The sequence below is a fragment of the Muntiacus reevesi genome, chromosome 11 (assembly GCF_963930625.1).
Source record: "Muntiacus reevesi chromosome 11, mMunRee1.1, whole genome shotgun sequence".
Classification (NCBI taxonomy): Eukaryota; Metazoa; Chordata; class Mammalia; order Artiodactyla; family Cervidae; genus Muntiacus; species Muntiacus reevesi.
Genome location: NC_089259.1, coordinates 29182559 through 29201713, shown reverse-complemented (window position 1 = coordinate 29201713; position 19155 = coordinate 29182559). Strand labels below are relative to the sequence as shown.

The 19155-nt window shown below is 45.4% G+C and overlaps 1 protein-coding gene across 3 annotated transcripts in view; it reads left to right on the top strand.

Annotated features, from left to right (window-relative positions):
* The window catches only part of MTUS2 (microtubule associated scaffold protein 2), a 247571-nt gene that overhangs the window by 191631 nt on the left and 36785 nt on the right, over positions 1-19155 (top strand). For all 3 annotated transcript variants that reach the window (XM_065902032.1, XM_065902031.1, XM_065902033.1), the window contains one exon: positions 8262-8328. In XM_065902032.1, the coding sequence (XP_065758104.1) occupies positions 8262-8328 (67 nt within the window). The remainder of the gene's footprint in view (positions 1-8261; positions 8329-19155) is intronic.

Below are 19155 nucleotides of genomic sequence, written 5' to 3'. Positions count from 1 at the left end.
TAACTGACAAGCAAATGAATGGTTACAAGCCTGATTAAACAGGTGATTTCTTTTTAGAGTTAAAGTCTAGCTTCATAAGAGGTAGTTGATGAGGATGGAGTCTGAACCGGGTTACCTTACTTAGGCATCCAGTGCCCTCAGGTTCCATTACCCACCCCCCACCCCCAGCCTGAGGTTACCCAGGAGGCTGTGTGATGTGTGACTGTCACTGGCCCTGGTGACCGCCTCTTCCAGGCTGCCATAGCTTTGCTTCTTCTACTACATATACCCCCACCCCACCCCACCCCTCTCTTGCTGCTTCAGATACAGTCCTGTTCCTTTAGGGCTTACTTTGCATATCTCTACCCTGATGTTTTCTGTGTTGATTGTCATCTCAGAGGCTAATCTAACTTACCTTTTCTCTGAATTCTTGGGAGGGGTGTGAATTAGGGGAAGGCACCTCACTGCTTCTCCTAGCTATGCTCAGGTGATGGGACAGTAATAAATTTGGGAAGGTCATTAAAAGAAGATAGAATCCAGAAAGGTCAAGAGACTTCTTCAGTGAGTCATAAATGGATGAAGAAAATCATGGTTCCGGCTAATTTTCCTTCCCTCTGCTTGCTGTGGAATCCAGAAGTTTCCAGCCTTACTCCTCTGAGTTCACAATTTTTCTGCTTGGGCCCCCTGAGTCTCTGTCTTTCCTAACTGCTCCTTGGTAATAATCCACATGTGGGCTGACATCCCCCTGTTAACTGCAGCCTCTTAGGTAAGCTCGATGTTTCCCAGCTACCAACGCCCCAGCATGCATGTGTGCTCAGTCAGGTCCGACTCTTTTTGACCCCATGGATTGTAGCCCACCAGGCTCCTCTGTCCATGAAATTTCCCAGGCAAGAATACTAGAGTGCAGTGTCATTTCCTCCTCCAGGGGATCTTCCTGACCCGGGGATCAAATTAGCATCTCCTGTGTCTCCTGCCCTGAGCCACCTGGGAAGCCCAATACCCCAACATGCACAAGGGCAAAGGCTGAAATGATGCCATCTTGAAGTTTCATCTGATTTCTTCTGAAACCAGATATGGCCTTGTTCATTTTCCACACGAGTAGACACTGACATGTATTTAAGAATATTAAACATGAATGATGCTTTCCCTTCAACTGGTCTGTATTAAATTTCATTTCCAAGTAGAAAAGCAGACATAAAATACAGTGGCCTGTGCTAATTATATGTGAAAGAAATAGTTCTTATTGATTAAGTCAAAGCATGGCATCAGTGCTTCCTTAAAGCCATAATAACTTAAATGAATAAAAGGTCAGTCCACTTCCCAAAGGAATTTTCCATGTGCTGTATTACGGATCTGGCCCGTCTTCACAATATTAATATTGAAAATGAATGCTGTATTCACAAAAGGCAATATGAAGGCAACACTGAAGACTTACGTGTTCTGCTGACGTCACCTGGTGGCTGGTTTGCTTTGAAGTATAAAAGAAATTGTTTCCCTATTAAGACAAAATTTTACCATGTAGAATTAAACCCTCATGGGTGAGAAGCAATATTGTTTTGTGGAAGAATGGAAAAAAATTCCTTTAAGCTCTTTGTAATTACATGTGTAGGTATATCACTTTGGGTTTCAAAAATTCACAATAAAAAGGATCTGAATGTTTCCTCAAATACCAGAATTCTATAGGTTTTTAAATTTAACTCCTTGTTAAGGCTCTTTTGTTTAGCCTGGGCAAAAGGGGCCCAGCTTAGGTGATCAAATTTTCCTGATCTACACTGATTTCAGGGCAGGCTAAAAAGATAAGGAAGTTTAGCTGGGCATCTTTAAACTTAAGTGTACATACACATACATACATACATGTATATAATGACATTACCGACTCAATGGACATGAGTTTGAGCAAAGTCCAGGAGAGAGTGAAGGACAGGGAAGCCTGTCCATAGACTGCGTGCTGCAGTTCATGGGATCGCAAAGACTCGGACACAACTGAGTGACTGAACAACAACAACATATTTATTTTAAATGTACGTACATATGTCCTTTAAAAAAAATATTAGGTGGGGAAGAGGAAGCTGACAAAAACACTCAGAACTACAGTGAATTTTACGATGTTTTCATCAGCAGGCTTACAGCTGATCAAGCATTCTTTCTGGGAGAGTTGCAGACCAGGGGCAGACTTGGCAAGAAGGGCCCATCTGATGGGGTGACAGGGGTTCCCAGAAATAGCCCAAGTGCTGTTTGGTGTCACTGGCCCTCCTGACCTTTGCCTGGGGCGCTCCCTTCCTAGCCCCCTGCTCACTCATCCTCTGGCCTCAGAAAGCCCCCAGGCTGGCCCTGCCTAGTTGAGTTTGATCATATTGTTTTGTAATCACTTGTTTGTTTACTGACTCTTTGGGAGACTCCTCAGCTTCTTGAAGGCAGAAATATCCTGCCTGGCTTGTCTGCCTGCCAATAGTGTCTGTATGTGCTCAGTTGTGTCCAACTCTCTGCGACCCCGTGGACTGTAGCCCGCCAGGCTCCTCTGTCCATGGAATTCTCCAGGCAGGAATACTGGAATGAGTTGCCATTTCCTCCTCGGGGGATCTTCCCGACCCAGGGATCAAACCCGAGTCTCCTGCATCTCCTGCATTGACAAGAGGGTTCTTTACCCCTGAGCCATCAAGAAAGCATGCTACATAGAAGACACTCAGTAAATATGTGTCATGTTGGATACGTTTCCTGTTTCTGGATCAGTTGGGATGAAAACTCCTCAGACTCACTCAACCTTTTATGTGTTGATGGTCATTCAAAACACACATATTCAATTTTAATAAAAACCAGGCTGTTCAGTTGGTTCCTAACGGGGGGAGGGGCTTCGGTGGCTGATGCCCAAGGGAGGGTCACATGAGTGATGCTAACTAACAAGAACGGGCGTTTTCACTTCCTGTCATCCCCAATTTCACACAGGCGGCACTAGCCACCTCAACAGAGAGCCCTGGTCGACCAGGCATGTTAGGATAAAAGAGTGTGGCAGGCTTGCTTGGGGCTTGGCCGCACATTCAGTTGCTTGGAGTTCACAGAGTGATGAGCAGGTTGTATACTTTGCCAGGCTTCTGTAACCAGGACAGATTGAGGGCAGTGTTCCCCAAGAGTTTGCAGCGCCGTGGCTAAGGAGAAACTGGGCTTCCCTGTAGCAGACTAGTAGGGTGAGAGGTGGCGGGGAGCCTGAGATGTTCATTGGGGGGAGCCTCTGAGATTCCGTCTGCGGGTGCAGTGGGCCATGCTGGGGGCACAAGAAGACTCGGAGTGCCAAGGAGACATGCCGAGTCACAGAGGCATCTAAAAAGACACATTCCTGCTGTGGGGCCAAGACGAACGTTCTACAAGCGTCCCCTTTCCAGTTAAGCCCATCCTGGAGTAAACGATTGTTTTAGAGGAACAACCTTCTTGGACATGGCGATTTCTGGACTGTATCATTAGGATAGCTTGGATGCCTAATACTGAGTTCTATTTTTAGCCCATTGGAGTGAAAGCAGGGGCTCATGTGCTTGGCACCAGTGAGGAATTTTCCACTCAGTCCCCATGTAGGGAAGCACTAATCTAACGCTGGCCCGTCGAGGAGACCTTGCTCGTATTTCAGCTGTCCCGCTGTGTCATCACCCCGAATCTGGCTTAGGGTGGAAGATGGGGGAAGGAGGATGGTGTGTGAGAGCCTTTCCAAGGGAACCTTCAGGGAGGCCTCACTCCTGATAACTCAGTAGAACTTCAGGCCCTGCTGGGCTCTGCTGAGCCACGAAGGGTGGAAGGGTGACTCTACGAGGCAGGGAGTGGAGAGTGGAAATTCCCTCTAGGTTCTCATCCTGCCTGAGGAGCACTGTGCCCGAAGTCCAAGCTGTTGACTCATTCCATCACGTCATTCTGGTTTGGCTCGAAGAAAACCAAGAGGAGTTTAATTGATGCAGAGAATTCATAAATTAGAAGAGTTGATGTCATTTCAAAAACAGGCACTTAAGGAAGAAGGGCTGCAGCTAGACTGCTCCAGCCGGCCCCCTGGAGCAGAGCTGCGCCAGCGTCTTCAGCAGGGATGCGTGGGGAGGCGGTCGGAAAGGGTCAGAGAAAACTGATCAGCAAAAGCTAAACAGCTACCCTCTCAGGTGTATAGCCCCATGTAGGCTGGAATGGAAACAAACTGAAGTGCAACCCACAAACCCACACCAAGGACAAATACCCACCAAGGAGGGCAGGGGTGGGTGGGATGTGAATGTAGCCAGGGAATATTTTCAGTGAAGCAGAGTCATCAGGGGCCGGCAGTGCCTGTCCTCCAGTTAGATGTAGAAAGCTTGGTGGTAACTTGCGCTTGGATCCAAGCTGAGGATCGGTGTGATTTGGGTGTCAACATTGGGTCTTTATAAGTGTGGGTTGGAGGGAGAATCTCCTTATGTTAGTGTTTGATGAAGAGTGTAGACCTTGGCTTGAACCTCCTGCTTCGCCACTTCCTGGCTAGTTGTGCATGTTACTTGGTTGATTTCCTAACCATGGAGCCTCAATTTTGTCCTCCAGAATGGAAAATAAACCATGGAGCCGGTTGACCATATTTGGAGGAGTAAGTGAGCAAAGGCTTACCCTGCGCTGTGTCTGGTGTCTAGGAAGTGTTTGGTCAGTTCAGTCGCGTGGTCGTGTCCAACTCTTTGTGACCCCATGGACTGCAGCACCCCAGGCTTCCCTGTCCATCACCAACTCCCAGAGCTTGCTCAAACTCACGTCCATCGAGTCAGTGATGCCATCTAACCATCTCATCCTCTGTCATCCCCTTCTCTTGCCTTTGATCTTTCTCAGCATCAGGGTCTTTTCCAAGGAGTCAGTTCTTCCAATCAGGTGGCCAGAGCATTGGAGTTTTAGCTTCAGCATCAGTCCTCCCAATGAATATTCAGGACTGATTTTCTTTAGGATTGACTGGTTTGATCACCAGTGTTTGATCAAGGTCAGTGTTAATATTGATGTAGTAATCAGCATGGGCTTCTCAGGTGGCTCCGTGGTAAAGAATCCGCCTGCCAATGCAGATGACGCAGGAGATGCAGGTTCCATCCCTGGATTGGGAAGATCCCTCTGGAGAAGAAAATGGCAACCCACTCGAGTATTCTTGCCTAGGAGATCCCATGGACAGAGGAGCCTGGTGGGCTACATTCCATGGGTTGCAAAGAGTCGGACACAAATGAGCAGGCACACAATCAGCACACCTTACCCGAGTTCAGTTATTTTCTTTGACTTTTTAGCCATCAGATTTGTTGCTTCTCTTTGGCAGCTGACACTTCCTTGATGAGCTGTTTGATGACTTTGAGATCATTGGTTTGGTCATCTGTCTTTGCAGAAGGCTGGGGATGAGGGCAGGATGGATCTTCATTGATCATCCTCATCTTTGCCTCCCAGAATGGAGAGGGTGCAGGTCTCTCATCTCACTGGCTTCCCTCCTGTTTGCCTTGCATCTCTTTTCCCTTCCCGCCTCCTCCCTTTCTTTTCTTCCTTCTTCTCTGTCTCACCCTCATTTGCATTTCTCCTCAAGCAAAGATACGTGGGGCAGGCCTGATCGCGCATGTCAGCTTTTCATCCAAGTGACTCAAGTCTGAGGAACTTCACCCACATCATCAGCACCGACTCTACCTGAGGCCTGTCCTCCCTGGACCTTCAGGCCCCTCCTTTCCCATGTCCCCGAGGCTTCCATGGCTGGAAAGTGGGGTGTGATGGCTGGTGATGAGGGATACCCACATACGGGTACCATCCACCCAGGGCTTCATCCCAGGGCTGCTGCAGGAGCTGAGGGAAACCTTGGCTTTGGGTTAGCAGTCAGAGTTGGCTTATGGATTTTTTGTTAGGTTCTGGTTGTTCCATTTACAACCTCAACTAAGTCTTTGCAACTCTCAGCAGCTCGAGTGAATCTTGAGTGATGCTATTTCTGTTCTGACAAGGTTAGTATTTCAGTTCTCTGACTGTGCTTCAAATTGAGGATGTGAAGTGAAAGTCACTCAGTCATGTCCGACTCTTTGCGACCCCATGGACTATACAGTCCATGGAATTCTTCTCCTGGCCAGAATACTGGAGTGGGTAGCTGTGCCCTCCTCCAGGGGCTGTTCCCAAGCCAGGGAGAGAACCCAGGTCTCTCGAATTGCAAGCACATTCTTTACCAGCTGAGCTACCAGGGATATAATTCAAAATGTCTCTTTCCCAGGTGGTGCTAGTGATAGAGAACCTGCCTGCCAATGCAGGAGACATAGAAGATTCAGGTTTGATCCCTCACTTGGGAAGTTCTCCTGGGGAAGGAAATGGCAACCCACTCCAGTATTCTTGCCTAGAAAATCCTCTAGACAGAGGAGCCTGGCAGGCTACAGTCCATAGAGTCACAGAGTTGGACACGACTGAAGCAATTTTGGAGATATTGGAGGAGCAGAGACAAGTTAGTTTTTTCAGTAGTTTGAGATTATTTCAGGGTAAATACTGAAGTTTAATACTGGGTATTACTGAAGTTTACCCTCTCTGGGCAAATACTGAAGTTTACCCTCTCTGGAATATCAGGCTCTCTTAATTTGTAGTAACAAGTCAGCTGGCTGTATTCCACTGATGTTCGAACAAGGACCTGTCCCTGTGATCAGTCTGATTAGACGTTTTCCCTGTGTTGTATTCTCTAGTCTTTGAACTTAGAGTAGAATCACAACAGAGCCAGGAAGGTGCTTTAAAAAAAGAGAGAAGAGATAAATGCAAATTCTGAACACATTCAGATATTCAATATGGAAAAACACCTCTTATCTGTAGGATGTCATCTAGTTGCAAATAAAATCAAAGGAAACGGCAGAGTTGTAATAACAAGTAACGCTTTGTATAGAGTGTATAAGTGCCAGGCGTTGTTCTAACTGCTTCACCTCTGTTAATTTATTTAATCATCAGGATAGCTCTGTGCAGTTGGCGTGGCACTGGGAGGGTTTGCGCTCTCAAAGGTGGTCTCCTGCCTTCAAATTCCTGGAGGGCAAGAATACTGCAGGCTGGGGTGGGATGCAGGAGCTTCATGAGGGAGATGGGGCCCACTGTCCCCCAAAGGGTATATCGTTGCTGCATTAGTCTCAAGAGAACCGTGACTTAATCACTGTTAATGCTTGTGACTAAAATAGCTCTCAGCTTATGATGCACGTAGAGTTTTATTTTGGCATGAAATTCCGGTATTGTTTAGCACATGCCCTTTGTGTGGCCGGAAACCCTGCCGTGGCCCAGAGTAGCTCACATGTCACCAGGGTCTAAATGCAGGAGACACAGGGACACAGTCGTGACGACTGTCTGTTCTTCTTCAGCTCAGATCGCCTGGAGGTGCTGACATCAGAGTCAGAGGAGCTTATGAAAGAAAGTGTTCACGTGGCCTTGATGATATCTGTGCTAGATATTTGGTACCCCTTTTAGCCAAAATTCCCTCTTGGGAAATGTCTGCATTGGGTGTGCATTCTGCAGAGTGAAAGAAACTTTCCTTGAAGGCCTGTATTTTTGGCATCTCTCACTGGAAAAGAATTTACAGAACACATCTTTCCTAGTTATTATTAATAATAAAATCATAACAAATGTAAGTCTTGATGCTGACTCATATCTTCAACTGCTTCTCTGTTTTATGTCCTAATAGGAATTTGATTTGAAAACAGCTTAGCAGTCATTTAGTGACAAATGGCATTCTTTGCAGTAAATAATCCTTTGAGTGGGAGTTTTCCTCTTCTTCTACCGATGCACAGAGTGGAACAAAGTACTTGGAAACCTCTAATTTTGGTGTTGGTCTTATGACAAAGAGAAATGTTCCATATTAGGTTTTCTGTTCATTGTTTATTAGGTAGCTGGCCGTGCATGTATGGACGAAAGGGTAAGTTTAAGGAGACTTGGTAAAATAAACATCTGTCTGTCAGAGAGGTATGGCGTTGGCATTTTCATGGTCAAAAGTCTCGTTAATAGTGACAATAAATAAAAATGTAAAATAATATATAACATAGATTAATGTGCAGAGAATTACTGTAGGTTGGTATACACAGAGTAGAATATAGAGAAAAGCACAACCACAGGGTATTATTAATATTATATGACAAGCTTTGTGATTTGAATGTGATACAAATGAATGAGTCAGACTTGGCTTTGTAAGTGTTGTATATGCTTATCTAATGAGAAAATTATCTCCTTAAGTACTCGACTTATAAATATTTGCTTAATGTGATTCATTAATTAAACATGTGAAAGTCCTTATCCAGCCTCAAATGAGGGGAATCTCGGTGTCCGTTTTGTTTTTTCAGAATGAAAGTGCCCTTGTGAAAGAGAAAGAGCTGTCAATCGAGCTTGCAAACATCAGGGATGAAGTTGGTAAGTGGGGCCTTGGCCTGAGGAGTGGGAAGAGGGTGTCTTTTTCCTGGTATGTGAACATGTAACAAAAGCAGTTGGTCTCGAGAAATAACCAGAGCAGACCTGCCTGGACAGATGGGAGCATCTTTCCCAGAGCAGTGGTGGGTTCTTGTAGTCTTGGGGGCAGGGCATTTGATTTCTCTGCAGCATCTCTGTTGTCATAAAGGCAGCTTGCTAACAGTTCACAGTGGAACTAATCAGGCTTGACTCCGCTTCTCACACATGGCAGCGCATCTCTGCATCTGCCTTGTGTGGGGTGACAGGCACCCCCCGTGTGGCCCCTCCCTCTGCCCCGGGGAGGGCACAGCCCCTAGAAGCAGCTCGACTCTGGTGGGTAGCTGGAGCGCTCCTGGTAAGATGCTTCCTGCCGTTGTTCACCCTGCCATGTGAATATGGATGGCTGTAACAATGCTAGGGTTCATCTCGAAACTCCTGCTCTTTGGCCGATAGGATGGTGTCATTCTGGCTGAACCACCGGAGACCTTACCAGTGACAGGATGACCCCTAGACCCTGGGATATCGTCCGTCATAGACTTTCACTCTTGGCCGTAGGTCAGACCAGGGATCTGCCACGTTCCAATTACTTGATCCCATTCTGCTCTTGGGATTCTTTATTCCAGCAGAGGTGACATGAACATGACCTAGTTCCCTCAGCCTGCTCTTCTCTTTATGAGGAGCGCTTCTCCTCCATCCAGCGTGGTCCTGGGGGCGGCCCACCTGTGCAAGTGTGGGCTCCTCCTCCAGGAAGGCCCTTGAACAGGTCTCTCCATCCTAGGTGGGTGGCACCTGTTTCTGGGTCAGCTGTGAGGCATCGAGTGTGGGGCCAGACTTCCCTGGGGAACACGGGCCCCTATCACGCACGGTGGATGGGGTCGTGATTTTCAGTTTCCCCCACCGTTTCTTTTTAGAAGTGAAAGTGTTGACTGCTTCAGTTGTGTCTGACTCTTTGCAACCCCATGGACTGTAGCCTGCCAGGTTCCTCTGCCCAAGGGATTCTCCAGGCAAGAATCCTGGAGTGGGTTGCCAATTCCTTCTCCAGGGGATCTTCCCCACCCAGGGATCAATCCCGGGTCTCCTGCCATTGGAGCCATTATTTTTACCTTAAAATTTGTGTTTTGTTTCTTCACCATGAGTTTTCCACTTCCTCTGCCATTGAGACCGGGGGCCGGGGCCTCTTCTCCCCTCCTAGGGGAGCAGGCCTGTGGGGACGGCCTCACGTCATGGCCCCTCCGCAGCCTCACCTGTGCGGCGCCCACACCTGGCACCCCTTCCGGTAGGATGGACGCACAGGACCGGAAGTGGCAGTGATGGTGAGGGCCTCAGGTGAAGCCCCGGTCCACACGCGCGTGTCTCTGATGCAGTGGCCGGGCTCTCGGGTGGTTCCTGGGCTGTGGGGGAAACGACCAAGGTTCTGGCAGAGGGAGCTGGCTCACGTCTGTGTCCGCGGGTTCCCCTTCATCAAAAGGAAATTTGATTAAAGAAGAGAGTGATGACAGGGCAGTCTGCAAGGTGACTCATAGCTCTGAGGTGTGTAGCACCTTGAATCTGAAGACGGAGGACAAACTCTTCCATTGTGGGGTGAGCGCCTCCCTGGAGAGATGTCTGCTCCCCTGGGCAGACGTTAGATCCAGGTGTCCGTCCTGACCCGCTGGGTGAAATGTACCAAACCCAGTGAGTGCGCTTACCCTCTGTGCTTTCCTGAAGCTTCTGAGTGCAGCAGGAACCCCTCAGGCATCATGTTGGGGCTTTGTATGGAAGTCGTCTTTGATTTCTGCATTAGTGCTAAGAGGAGAACCAGAATTCACCTGCCGAGTGAAAAAGCCATGGGGTGTGGGGAAAGGAAGGCCGTTCAGCCCAGCATTCGGCTCCACCGGGTGCTTTAGCTCTGAGTCCCTGAGCCACCGTGGAGGCGGCATTTGTGAGGGGGAAAGACAAGGGGATGGGGGACCAGCCGTCGTAAAGTCATGAATTCTGGTGTCTTGACCTGTGCGGTGTTCCTTTGAAGGGAAGAGGGCACCTGGCTATGTTCACCAACCTGGAAGCTTTCTGAATCCCGTTGTTCGAGAGTTTTCATAACCCATCCTCCAGTGCCCCTCTCCCTGGAGGTTGGTGAGGGGGCCCAGAAGCTCCAGCCCTCTGATGGCCTGGTCTGTCCTGTGACCCGCCCGTCCTGAGGCTCTCTAGGTGCCTCAGGGAGTCACCTCCTTAGCATAAACTCAGTCACGGAAGGACTCGTTATAAATTTGAGAGACACTCCTATCACCCAGGAATTCAGAAGGGTTTTAGGAACTCGAGTGGACAAAGACCAGTATATTATTCTACCTCACCTAGCCAAGGCACCTGGCCAAGGTACTGCCCAGACAGAGAACCCCTCCTGCATTTAACAGTTTCTGAGCACCTTTATGTAGCAGGTACAGTCATCATATTGTGATGGAGGTCCAGGCCTTAATGACTATAGTCTGTCTAGTCACTGCATTTGAGAGATCAGTAAATCCAGACTTGGTCAAAGATTTTATCTAAAGCTGGGATGTCTGTAAGAAGGACCAAGAAGAAGAGCTTAGTTCTCCTTAATCTCAGTCCATTCATTCATTAAACAGTTATTTATTAGGTGCTTAGTATGTGCCAAGCGGGCTATCCTGGTGACTCAGTGGTAAAGAATCCACCTGCCAATGCAGGAGACTTCAGGTTTGATCCCTGGATCGGGAGGTACCCCTGGAGAGGGAAATGGCAACCCACTCCAGTATTCTTGCTTGGGAAATCCCATGGACAGAGGAACCTGGTGGGCTACAGTCCATGGGGTCACCAAGAGTCAGACTGAAGTGACTTAGCTCACACTTGCGTTTTTCATCTGACCCGAAAACTTCAGAAACGTTAATGTGAAATGTAGTTTTAAAGCCGAAAGCAGTGATGAATAAAGCAGTCATTCTGGCAAAGTTTCTCAAGTGTTGTTCAGGAAGCTAAATGGTTAAGTCTGCATTTGGATTCAAGCTGGCAAATTGAAACAGAGCAAACAATACCTGAATGTTTTCTGTAACATGAAATGAAGACATATTAAAGAATTCCAAGAGCTTTGATAGAAAGATATGATAGTAATCTAAGTTTGTGATAGTAAGCACTGAATTGTTATTTATTATGTTCTTAAGTTACTAAATAGAATGAAATTTTCAATTTGCTCTTGTTTATAACTGGCAGCTTACATATACACACCCCACTGTAAGTGTATTTGTGAGATGATTTTACCTCCTAGGGTTTATACAGAAAATGTATTTTCCAATTTATGATCATAATCCCTTGTATTTATCAGGTGCTTAGTACTTACCAAGCTCTGCCATGTGATATGTTTTATTTATTCATTCATTCAGATTGTGCTGTGAAGTAGGTGCTGGTGTCTCTTACAGGAAATTGAAGCTCAGGAAGATTAAATGACTTCCGAAAGAGCATACAGCTAGTGTGTACAGAGTCGAGTCTCAAATCCAAGCCTAGAATTCTTCTACTCATTGTATGTGATTTTACCACAGCATCTCCAGCACCACCACCACATTTGGTGATAATTTCTAATTTAATAGATGAAAAAATCGGGTGAACAAAATAAAATAGCCTTTTCTTCCAGTTCTATATATTGTTGTTCCGTCACTAAGTTGTGTCTGATTCTTTGCGACCCCTTGGACTACAGCACGTCAGGCTTCCTTGTCCTTCACCAACTCCCGGAGCTTGCTCAAACTCATGTCCATTGTTGATGATGCCACCCAACCATCGCATCCTCTGTTGCCCCCTTTTCCTCCTGCCCGCAATCTTTCCCAGCATCAAGGTCTTTTCCAGTGAGTCGGCTTTTCCCATCAGGTGACTTCCACACAAAAGGATGAAAGATGCTAGTATGAATCTGTCCAAACATAGGTTAGAGTATAATTATGTTAATTCGTCAGTAAGCTGTAGCTGTTAGGATTGGGTTCAAGAACAAATAACGAACTCCCTAAAGAATGGGAGCTTACTCGAGGTAGATGTTTATTTCTCCCTTATATAAAAGTTGGAGGAGTTCCAGGTGGCTCAGTGGTAAAGAATCCACCTGCCAATCCGTTGAATCTGCATGCAGGAGATGCTGGTTCAATCCCGGCATCGGGAAGATTCCCTGGAGGAGGGCATGGCAACCCACTCCAGTATTCTTGCTGGAGAATCCCCATGGACAGAGGAGCCTGGTAGGCTTATGTCTATGGGGTCGCAAAGAGTTGGACACAGCTGAGCATGCATGAGAGCACCCAGGGGTAGGTGTGATTCTGTTCCACTGAGTCCATAGAGGGAGTGGGCAGGCTTCCTACAGCTCAGCATTCTCCCATCCCCACGACAGTGGTGCTTCTCCTAGTGGTCCAGGGTGGCTGTGGTCAGTACTAGGTGTCACCTGGTCCACATCTCCAGTTCAGTTAGTAGGGTGGGAGAGGGAATGAACAAAGAAGCAGAGACAGTAGGTCAGCTCTTTCCTGGGGAAAAAAGTTTCCAGGAATTTCTCTCTCATTGCCCAGCTCTAAGTCACAGGGCAAACCTAGCCATAAGAAGGCCTTGGAGTTGTGCTCTTCTTTGGTGATTTTGCCTAGATATTTTATCGCTGTGGAGGAAGGCGAGACTGTGCTGTGGGCCTCACTTTCCTCCATCAGTAAGATGGAACCCTGGTGCTTGTCACACTAGCTGAATGAGAAGAAAGGACAGAACACAATGCTTTGCAGGAAATTGGGGCACAGTATATGGTAATTCCCTTAGGTTTCAGATTAGATTCTGTTGTCTTCCTTCCCTTCACAGCTTTAAAAAATCTCAGTTAAAATGCAAAACCCAAGAAGACAGCTCAGAAAAAATAACTAATCTTGAGATCACAAAAATAATGCACACTTTCTTATGTATAAAAGTATCTCTTCTAAGCACACCAATGAAAAGACAATTTGCCAGATTGGATAAAAAAGCAAGATTCAGCTATGGGCTGCCTAAGAGAAATCCACTTCAAAAGTAAAGGAGTGGATATTTAAAAGTAAAAGGAGAGAAAAAAGATATACTATGCTAACACCAGGCTTCCCAGGTGGCGCTAGTGGTAAAGAACCTGCCAGGCAATGCAGGAGATGTAAGAGATGGCGAGTTTGATCCCTGGGTTGGGAAGATCCGCTGGAGAAGGGAATGGCAACCCACTCCCATATTCTTGCCTGGAGAATCCCATGGACAGTAGCCCACCAGGCTCCTCTGAGGAGCTACTGTCCACAGGGTCGCAAAAAAGTTGGACATGATTTATCGACTAAACAACAATACCAGTGTTAATATTACACAAAGTAAACTTCAGATCAATACTGTTACTACAGATGGAGATGCCATTACATAAGGATCAAGGAGTCAGTTCACCTAAAAAGCATAGCAGTGCTGAATACCTAGGTGCCTAGAAATAGAGCTTCAAATCAGATGAAGCAAAACATGGTGGAACTGAAAGAGTTAGATCCACTGTTACTGTTGGAGACTTCAGCACTCCTCTTCTAGTCCTGAGAGAATGAGCAGGCAGAAAATCAGCCGGAGTTTAAAATGCCTGAACAGCAGTTATCAACCAGTTGAGCTAGTTGACCTAATTGACATTCACAGAAGGTTCCAGATAACAAATAGGATGTACATCCTTCTCAAATACATGTGGAATGTTGACCGACGTGGACCATACGCTGAGCCATAAAACAGACCTCAGCAGATATTATAAAATTGAAATCATACAGATCATTTTGGACTATAACAGAATTAGACTGTAAATCAGTAACACGAAAATAACCTGGAAAGCTGGAAACACTTGGAAGTTAAACAACATACAACTAGTACTTGAGTCAAAAAGGAAACCACAAAGTAAATTAGAAGCTTATGTTGACTTGAGTGACAAGACAAACACAAAATCTGTGGAATGCAAAATTCTCTCTAATCAGGGGAGTTGAATCTTCTCACTCAGTTTTCTCAGCAACTCTGTCAGGGGGGTACCCAAATACATATTAATGTTCACTATTTAACTATCACTGTTGTAGGTTCTATGGCGGAGAGCAGGCAGTGTTATTTAGAAGAAGGTTTGATCTAGTAGATTTAGTCTGATGTCAGAAATGTGAGTGTGATGATAGAGCTTCAGATATACTGTTCTCTTTGTAAGATAACCACCCAGCATGATGAGGTCCAGAAGTTACCTGGCCTTCCTGTAAGTAAATGATGTTCTGAGCTGGGAAAAATTCAAATCAGTGATGTCAGCTGCCAGGATTAGATTTTTATCCCAGTAAATGTAATTTTCTAAAGTTATTTTAGTTTCTATCTCAGTCAGGTGCTTAACCATGCACAGTAATATCAAAACTACAAACTCCCTTAAGTGTTCCAGAGACTTGGTTTGGTTGCCATGGAAAGTACACCATCAACTACAATTTCACAGAACTGCTTTCTTAAAGACAATGATTTATTCCAGTTCGTAGCAACATATTTTTTAATATTTATAAAATTCTTTAAGGTCTCTAGGTGTATAGCACCATCTGATTATTTTATATGGAGATGTCTATTTTGTGATCGTCTAAAACATTTGCTCCTTTGTGAATAAAGATAATCCTTTCTGATATATCTTAATATTTTAAAATCTGTGGTTTTAATTCTTAACCTGAATTGACTGAATAAAAGTCAGGATACTAAGGGCTGCCTGTAAAATACCCAAAGGACAAGCAGTTTCTTAAAACTTGGAGTCAGCTGCTTCTGCAAAATTTTGACTTCATAATAAATCTAATGTCTAGATTGGTGTATGATTTACAAAGCTCTTTCACATATTATTTCATTTGATCCTGACAACAACCCTAGGGGACAGATAGGTAAGGTAGATAATACAACCACCATTTTAATGGTGACTAAATCATGGCTCTAGAGAATGAATGCAAACCCCAAATCACGTAGCTATTAAGGATAATCGAGCTGGGTCTTTATCTTATTCCACCATGACCATAACATGCTGCCTTCGTATTGTAAGATTTCAGTTGGTGTCCTGGAGAAGATAAGAAAAAGCAAGAAAAAGATATGACATGCTCTATAGATTTAACCTGAAAATTGCTGAAGAGCAGTTTTGCAAAAAAACATGTTTTAAATAACAAACAATCGCATACAAATTATGCAAATACAATCATCGCCTCTTTGTGAGTTTCTCAGTCACATAGATCCCTTTTATTTTTCTTTGTATCTCGAGCCCCAGCCCAGGGCTTATTAGCACATTAAGTGTGAACTATTTCATTGTTTCATTTTATAAATTTGATTGAAAGCCAGGAGATGCACCTGTTAGTGTGTCAGGAGTGAAGGTGAGTGTGACGTGGTCTCTGAGCTCGGGGGACATCTGTGCACTGGAGAGACGGATGCATAAGTGGGTAACTAAAACCCGGTGTGCTGAGTAAGGTGCTGGAGGTCTAGAAGTTCAGAGGATGGTTTGTAACACAGTTAGGGGTCTAGGAAAGGCTTCCGGGGTAAAACAGCTAAGCTTAAAGGCAATCAAGGAATCAGTGAAGAAATGGTTCTTCTACACTTGATCAGTTACAGCAACAGGGTTAGTGAAGTCTGTGACTTAATCTCTCATTTGGGAAATGAGAAAAATAGTAAAGACATGTTTTCCTGGGATGATCCCTTAACCAGAGGAATAGGGCAAATGAGCTTGTCTATGAAACTCTTTAAACTACTTGCAGACAAAGCAGGGCAGTGTTTGGGATGTTAGACTTCGATGATTCTCCCTTCATAGATTTTTTTGACCACTTAGTTTTTCTTGTCCAGTGCCATGATGAAATTATTCTCACTCATTCAACTATCCACAGATACTACCAGAGCCAGATTCAAGAATATTGTCCATCAATTTACTGTATTTGACATTAATTTGAACAAAGTAATAATGTAAGTTGGGCTTCCCTGGAAGCTCAGTGGTAAAGAATCTACCTGCCAAGGGAGGAGATGCAGGTTCAGTTCCTGGGTTGGGAAGATTCCCTGTAGAAGGAAATGGAACCCACTCCAGTATTCTTGCCTGGGAAATCACATGGACAGAGGAGAATGATGGGCTACAGTCCATGGGGTCACAAAAGAGTCGGACAGAACTTAGTGACTAAACAACCACAACAATACATAAGTTGCAGTATATGCGTCAGTTATATTCAGATCACTCTTTTTTTTAATCAGAATTGCAGTTTTTCAGCTGAATGTCAGGTCTTCAGGAGGTTAATTCTGGTGAAGGACATGGAACTTGACTAATTCTGCCCTGCAAGGAACCATGTAAAGACATAGTAGGTTTCAGTGATAATGAAACTGATCATGGTCTCTGGGGTCCTTAACATAGCTATTTTCTTTTTAAAAAAAAAAAAAAGAGAAAGAAAGAAAAAGCTAATAAGAATTTGGTCAAAATTTAGCTAATCAGGAGTATGATTCCAGATGGAGAGACCAGGCTGGTTGCTAAGTGTGGACACTGTTAGTGCAACAAGAATGGCTTTGACTTTCAAGGAAACACCTTTTGACTAGGTTTACTAGCACCTAATATAGAAGACAGAAATCCCAACTTACTAATTTCCAGTGAGAAATTATATTTCTCCTTAAAAGCAGATCTACTTAGAAAGCTGAAATTGTAATCAGAAGATGTCTTGGTGGACCAGACTCAATAGTATGCAAAAATAATAGACTCAATAGTATGCAAAAATAATAATGGCATCTTGCTGAGATAGCCTTGGGCAACTATCTGCATGCCTTTCTTTTCTGGGACCTCAGTTCTTAGCCAAGGATCCCCATGGAGGGAGATGGAAGCCTTTTAGAGCCACCTGGCAGCTTATTTCAACTATGCATTCATTGTCCTGCTTCCAGCCTTCATAGAGTAACTAGTCCTGGAGAAGACTCTTAAGAGCCCCTTAGACTGCAAGGAGTTCAAACCAGTCATTCCTAAAGGAAATCAACCCTGAATATTCAATGGAAGGACTGATGCTGAAGCTGAAGCTCTAATACTTTGGCCACCTGATGCGAAGAACTGACTCATTGGAAAAGATCCTGATGCTGGGAAAGATTGAAGGCAAAAGAAGAGGGTGGCAGAGGATGAGATGGTTGGATAGCATCACTGATTCAATGGACATGAACTTGGGCAAACTCTGGGAGATAGTGAGGGATTGGGAGGCCTGCTGTGCTGCAGTCCATGGGGTCAAAAAGAGTTGGACATGACTTAGCAACTGAACAACAACAGTAGTATTGGACTAGTTATAATATACCTCACACAGCTGGTTATGGTAGACTGTACACAGCTGTAAGACCCCAAATATATGAGACAACTGTTTCTGAGCAATAGATGTCACGGGCCTGTGATCCTGTGGCTAAGACTCTGTATTCCCAAATGCAGGGGCCCAGGTTCAATCCCTGGTCAGGGAACTAGGTCCCACATGCCACAATGAAGAGTTCACATGCCACATCTTAAAAAACCCCACTTGCCACTGTGAAGACCCAGTGCAGCCAGGTAAATAATGAAAACAAATCTTAAAAAATGGGACATCACTCTGAGCCCCTGTTGGCCCCGACTCCCTGCCGGGGGTCACTGACCAGACCACAGCCCAGAGAGGTGGTCCAGCAGTGACCACTGACTGTCTCACTGCGCTGCAGAAGCAGATGCAGTTCCAGGTGATTAAAGCAGCTGGAAGTCATGGGACTGAGCCCTGGAGAGCAGTCGGCTGGGCAGAGGAGGCCCCGGGAATTGCACAGGGGGGTTCCCGGGTGTTCAGAGATGAAGCGTGGGCATCGAATGCCTGGGGAGGCCTGGCAGAGGGCAACCGCTGCAGGATGAACTGAGTGGAGGCACCAGACACTGTGCAGTGCCCGGAAATGGAATTTCAGCTGAGCCAGGGCGGAGAGACCTCACTGAGCACCTCGACTCAAGACCCAAGAAAGGCCAGGCTTTAGGAGTGAGGGCCAGGACTGAGAATAAGGGTCTCTGAGAAAACTGAAGCAGACACACCTTAACAAAGGGTAAAATCAAAGTCTGGTGGAGTCAAGAGTAATTTACCTGCCTGTTCAAGGAAGACAATACATGCTCCTTTCAGTATGTGTGCATGCATGCCAAGTTGCTTGCCATGTCAAACTCTGCGACCCCATGGACTGTAGCCCACCAGGCTTCTCTGTCCATGGGATTCTCCAGGCAAGAGTACTGGAATGGGTTGCTATGCGTTCCTCCAGGGGATCATCCTGCCACAGGGATCGAACCCGCATCTCTTATGTCTCCTGTTTGGCAGGTGGGTTCTTTACCACTAGCGCCACCTGGAAAGCCCTCCTCTAGATACCATCCATTTAAAAATTAGACCTACAAAAAGTGGAACCCATAATGAAGGGAAAAGTAGGCAATAGACATGGGTATTGAAATAACCCAGATGTTGAAACTAGCAGACAAGACATTTTTAAAAACTGTTACAGACATGTTAGCAGCTTCTAGAAAACAAGGAACATAGTAACCCAGATGGGGAAGCTCAACAAAGAAATGAAAACTACAAAAGAACCAATTGGAAATGTTAGAGCCCAAAAGTTAAATCTCTGAAATGAAAAATTCACTGGTTTGGCTTTACAGCAGGTTGGAGACTGAAGGGGAAAAGGGTCAGTGGGTTGAAGACAATCAATAGACATTATCCAATCTGAAGAACAGAGAGAAACAAGATTAAAAGAAAAATGACAGAGTGTCAGGGACCTGTGGCAATCTAAGAGATGCATAATTGGATTCTCAGAAGAAGGAAGAGAGAGGAAAAAATAAATTTTTAACGATGTGCAAAGACGTCT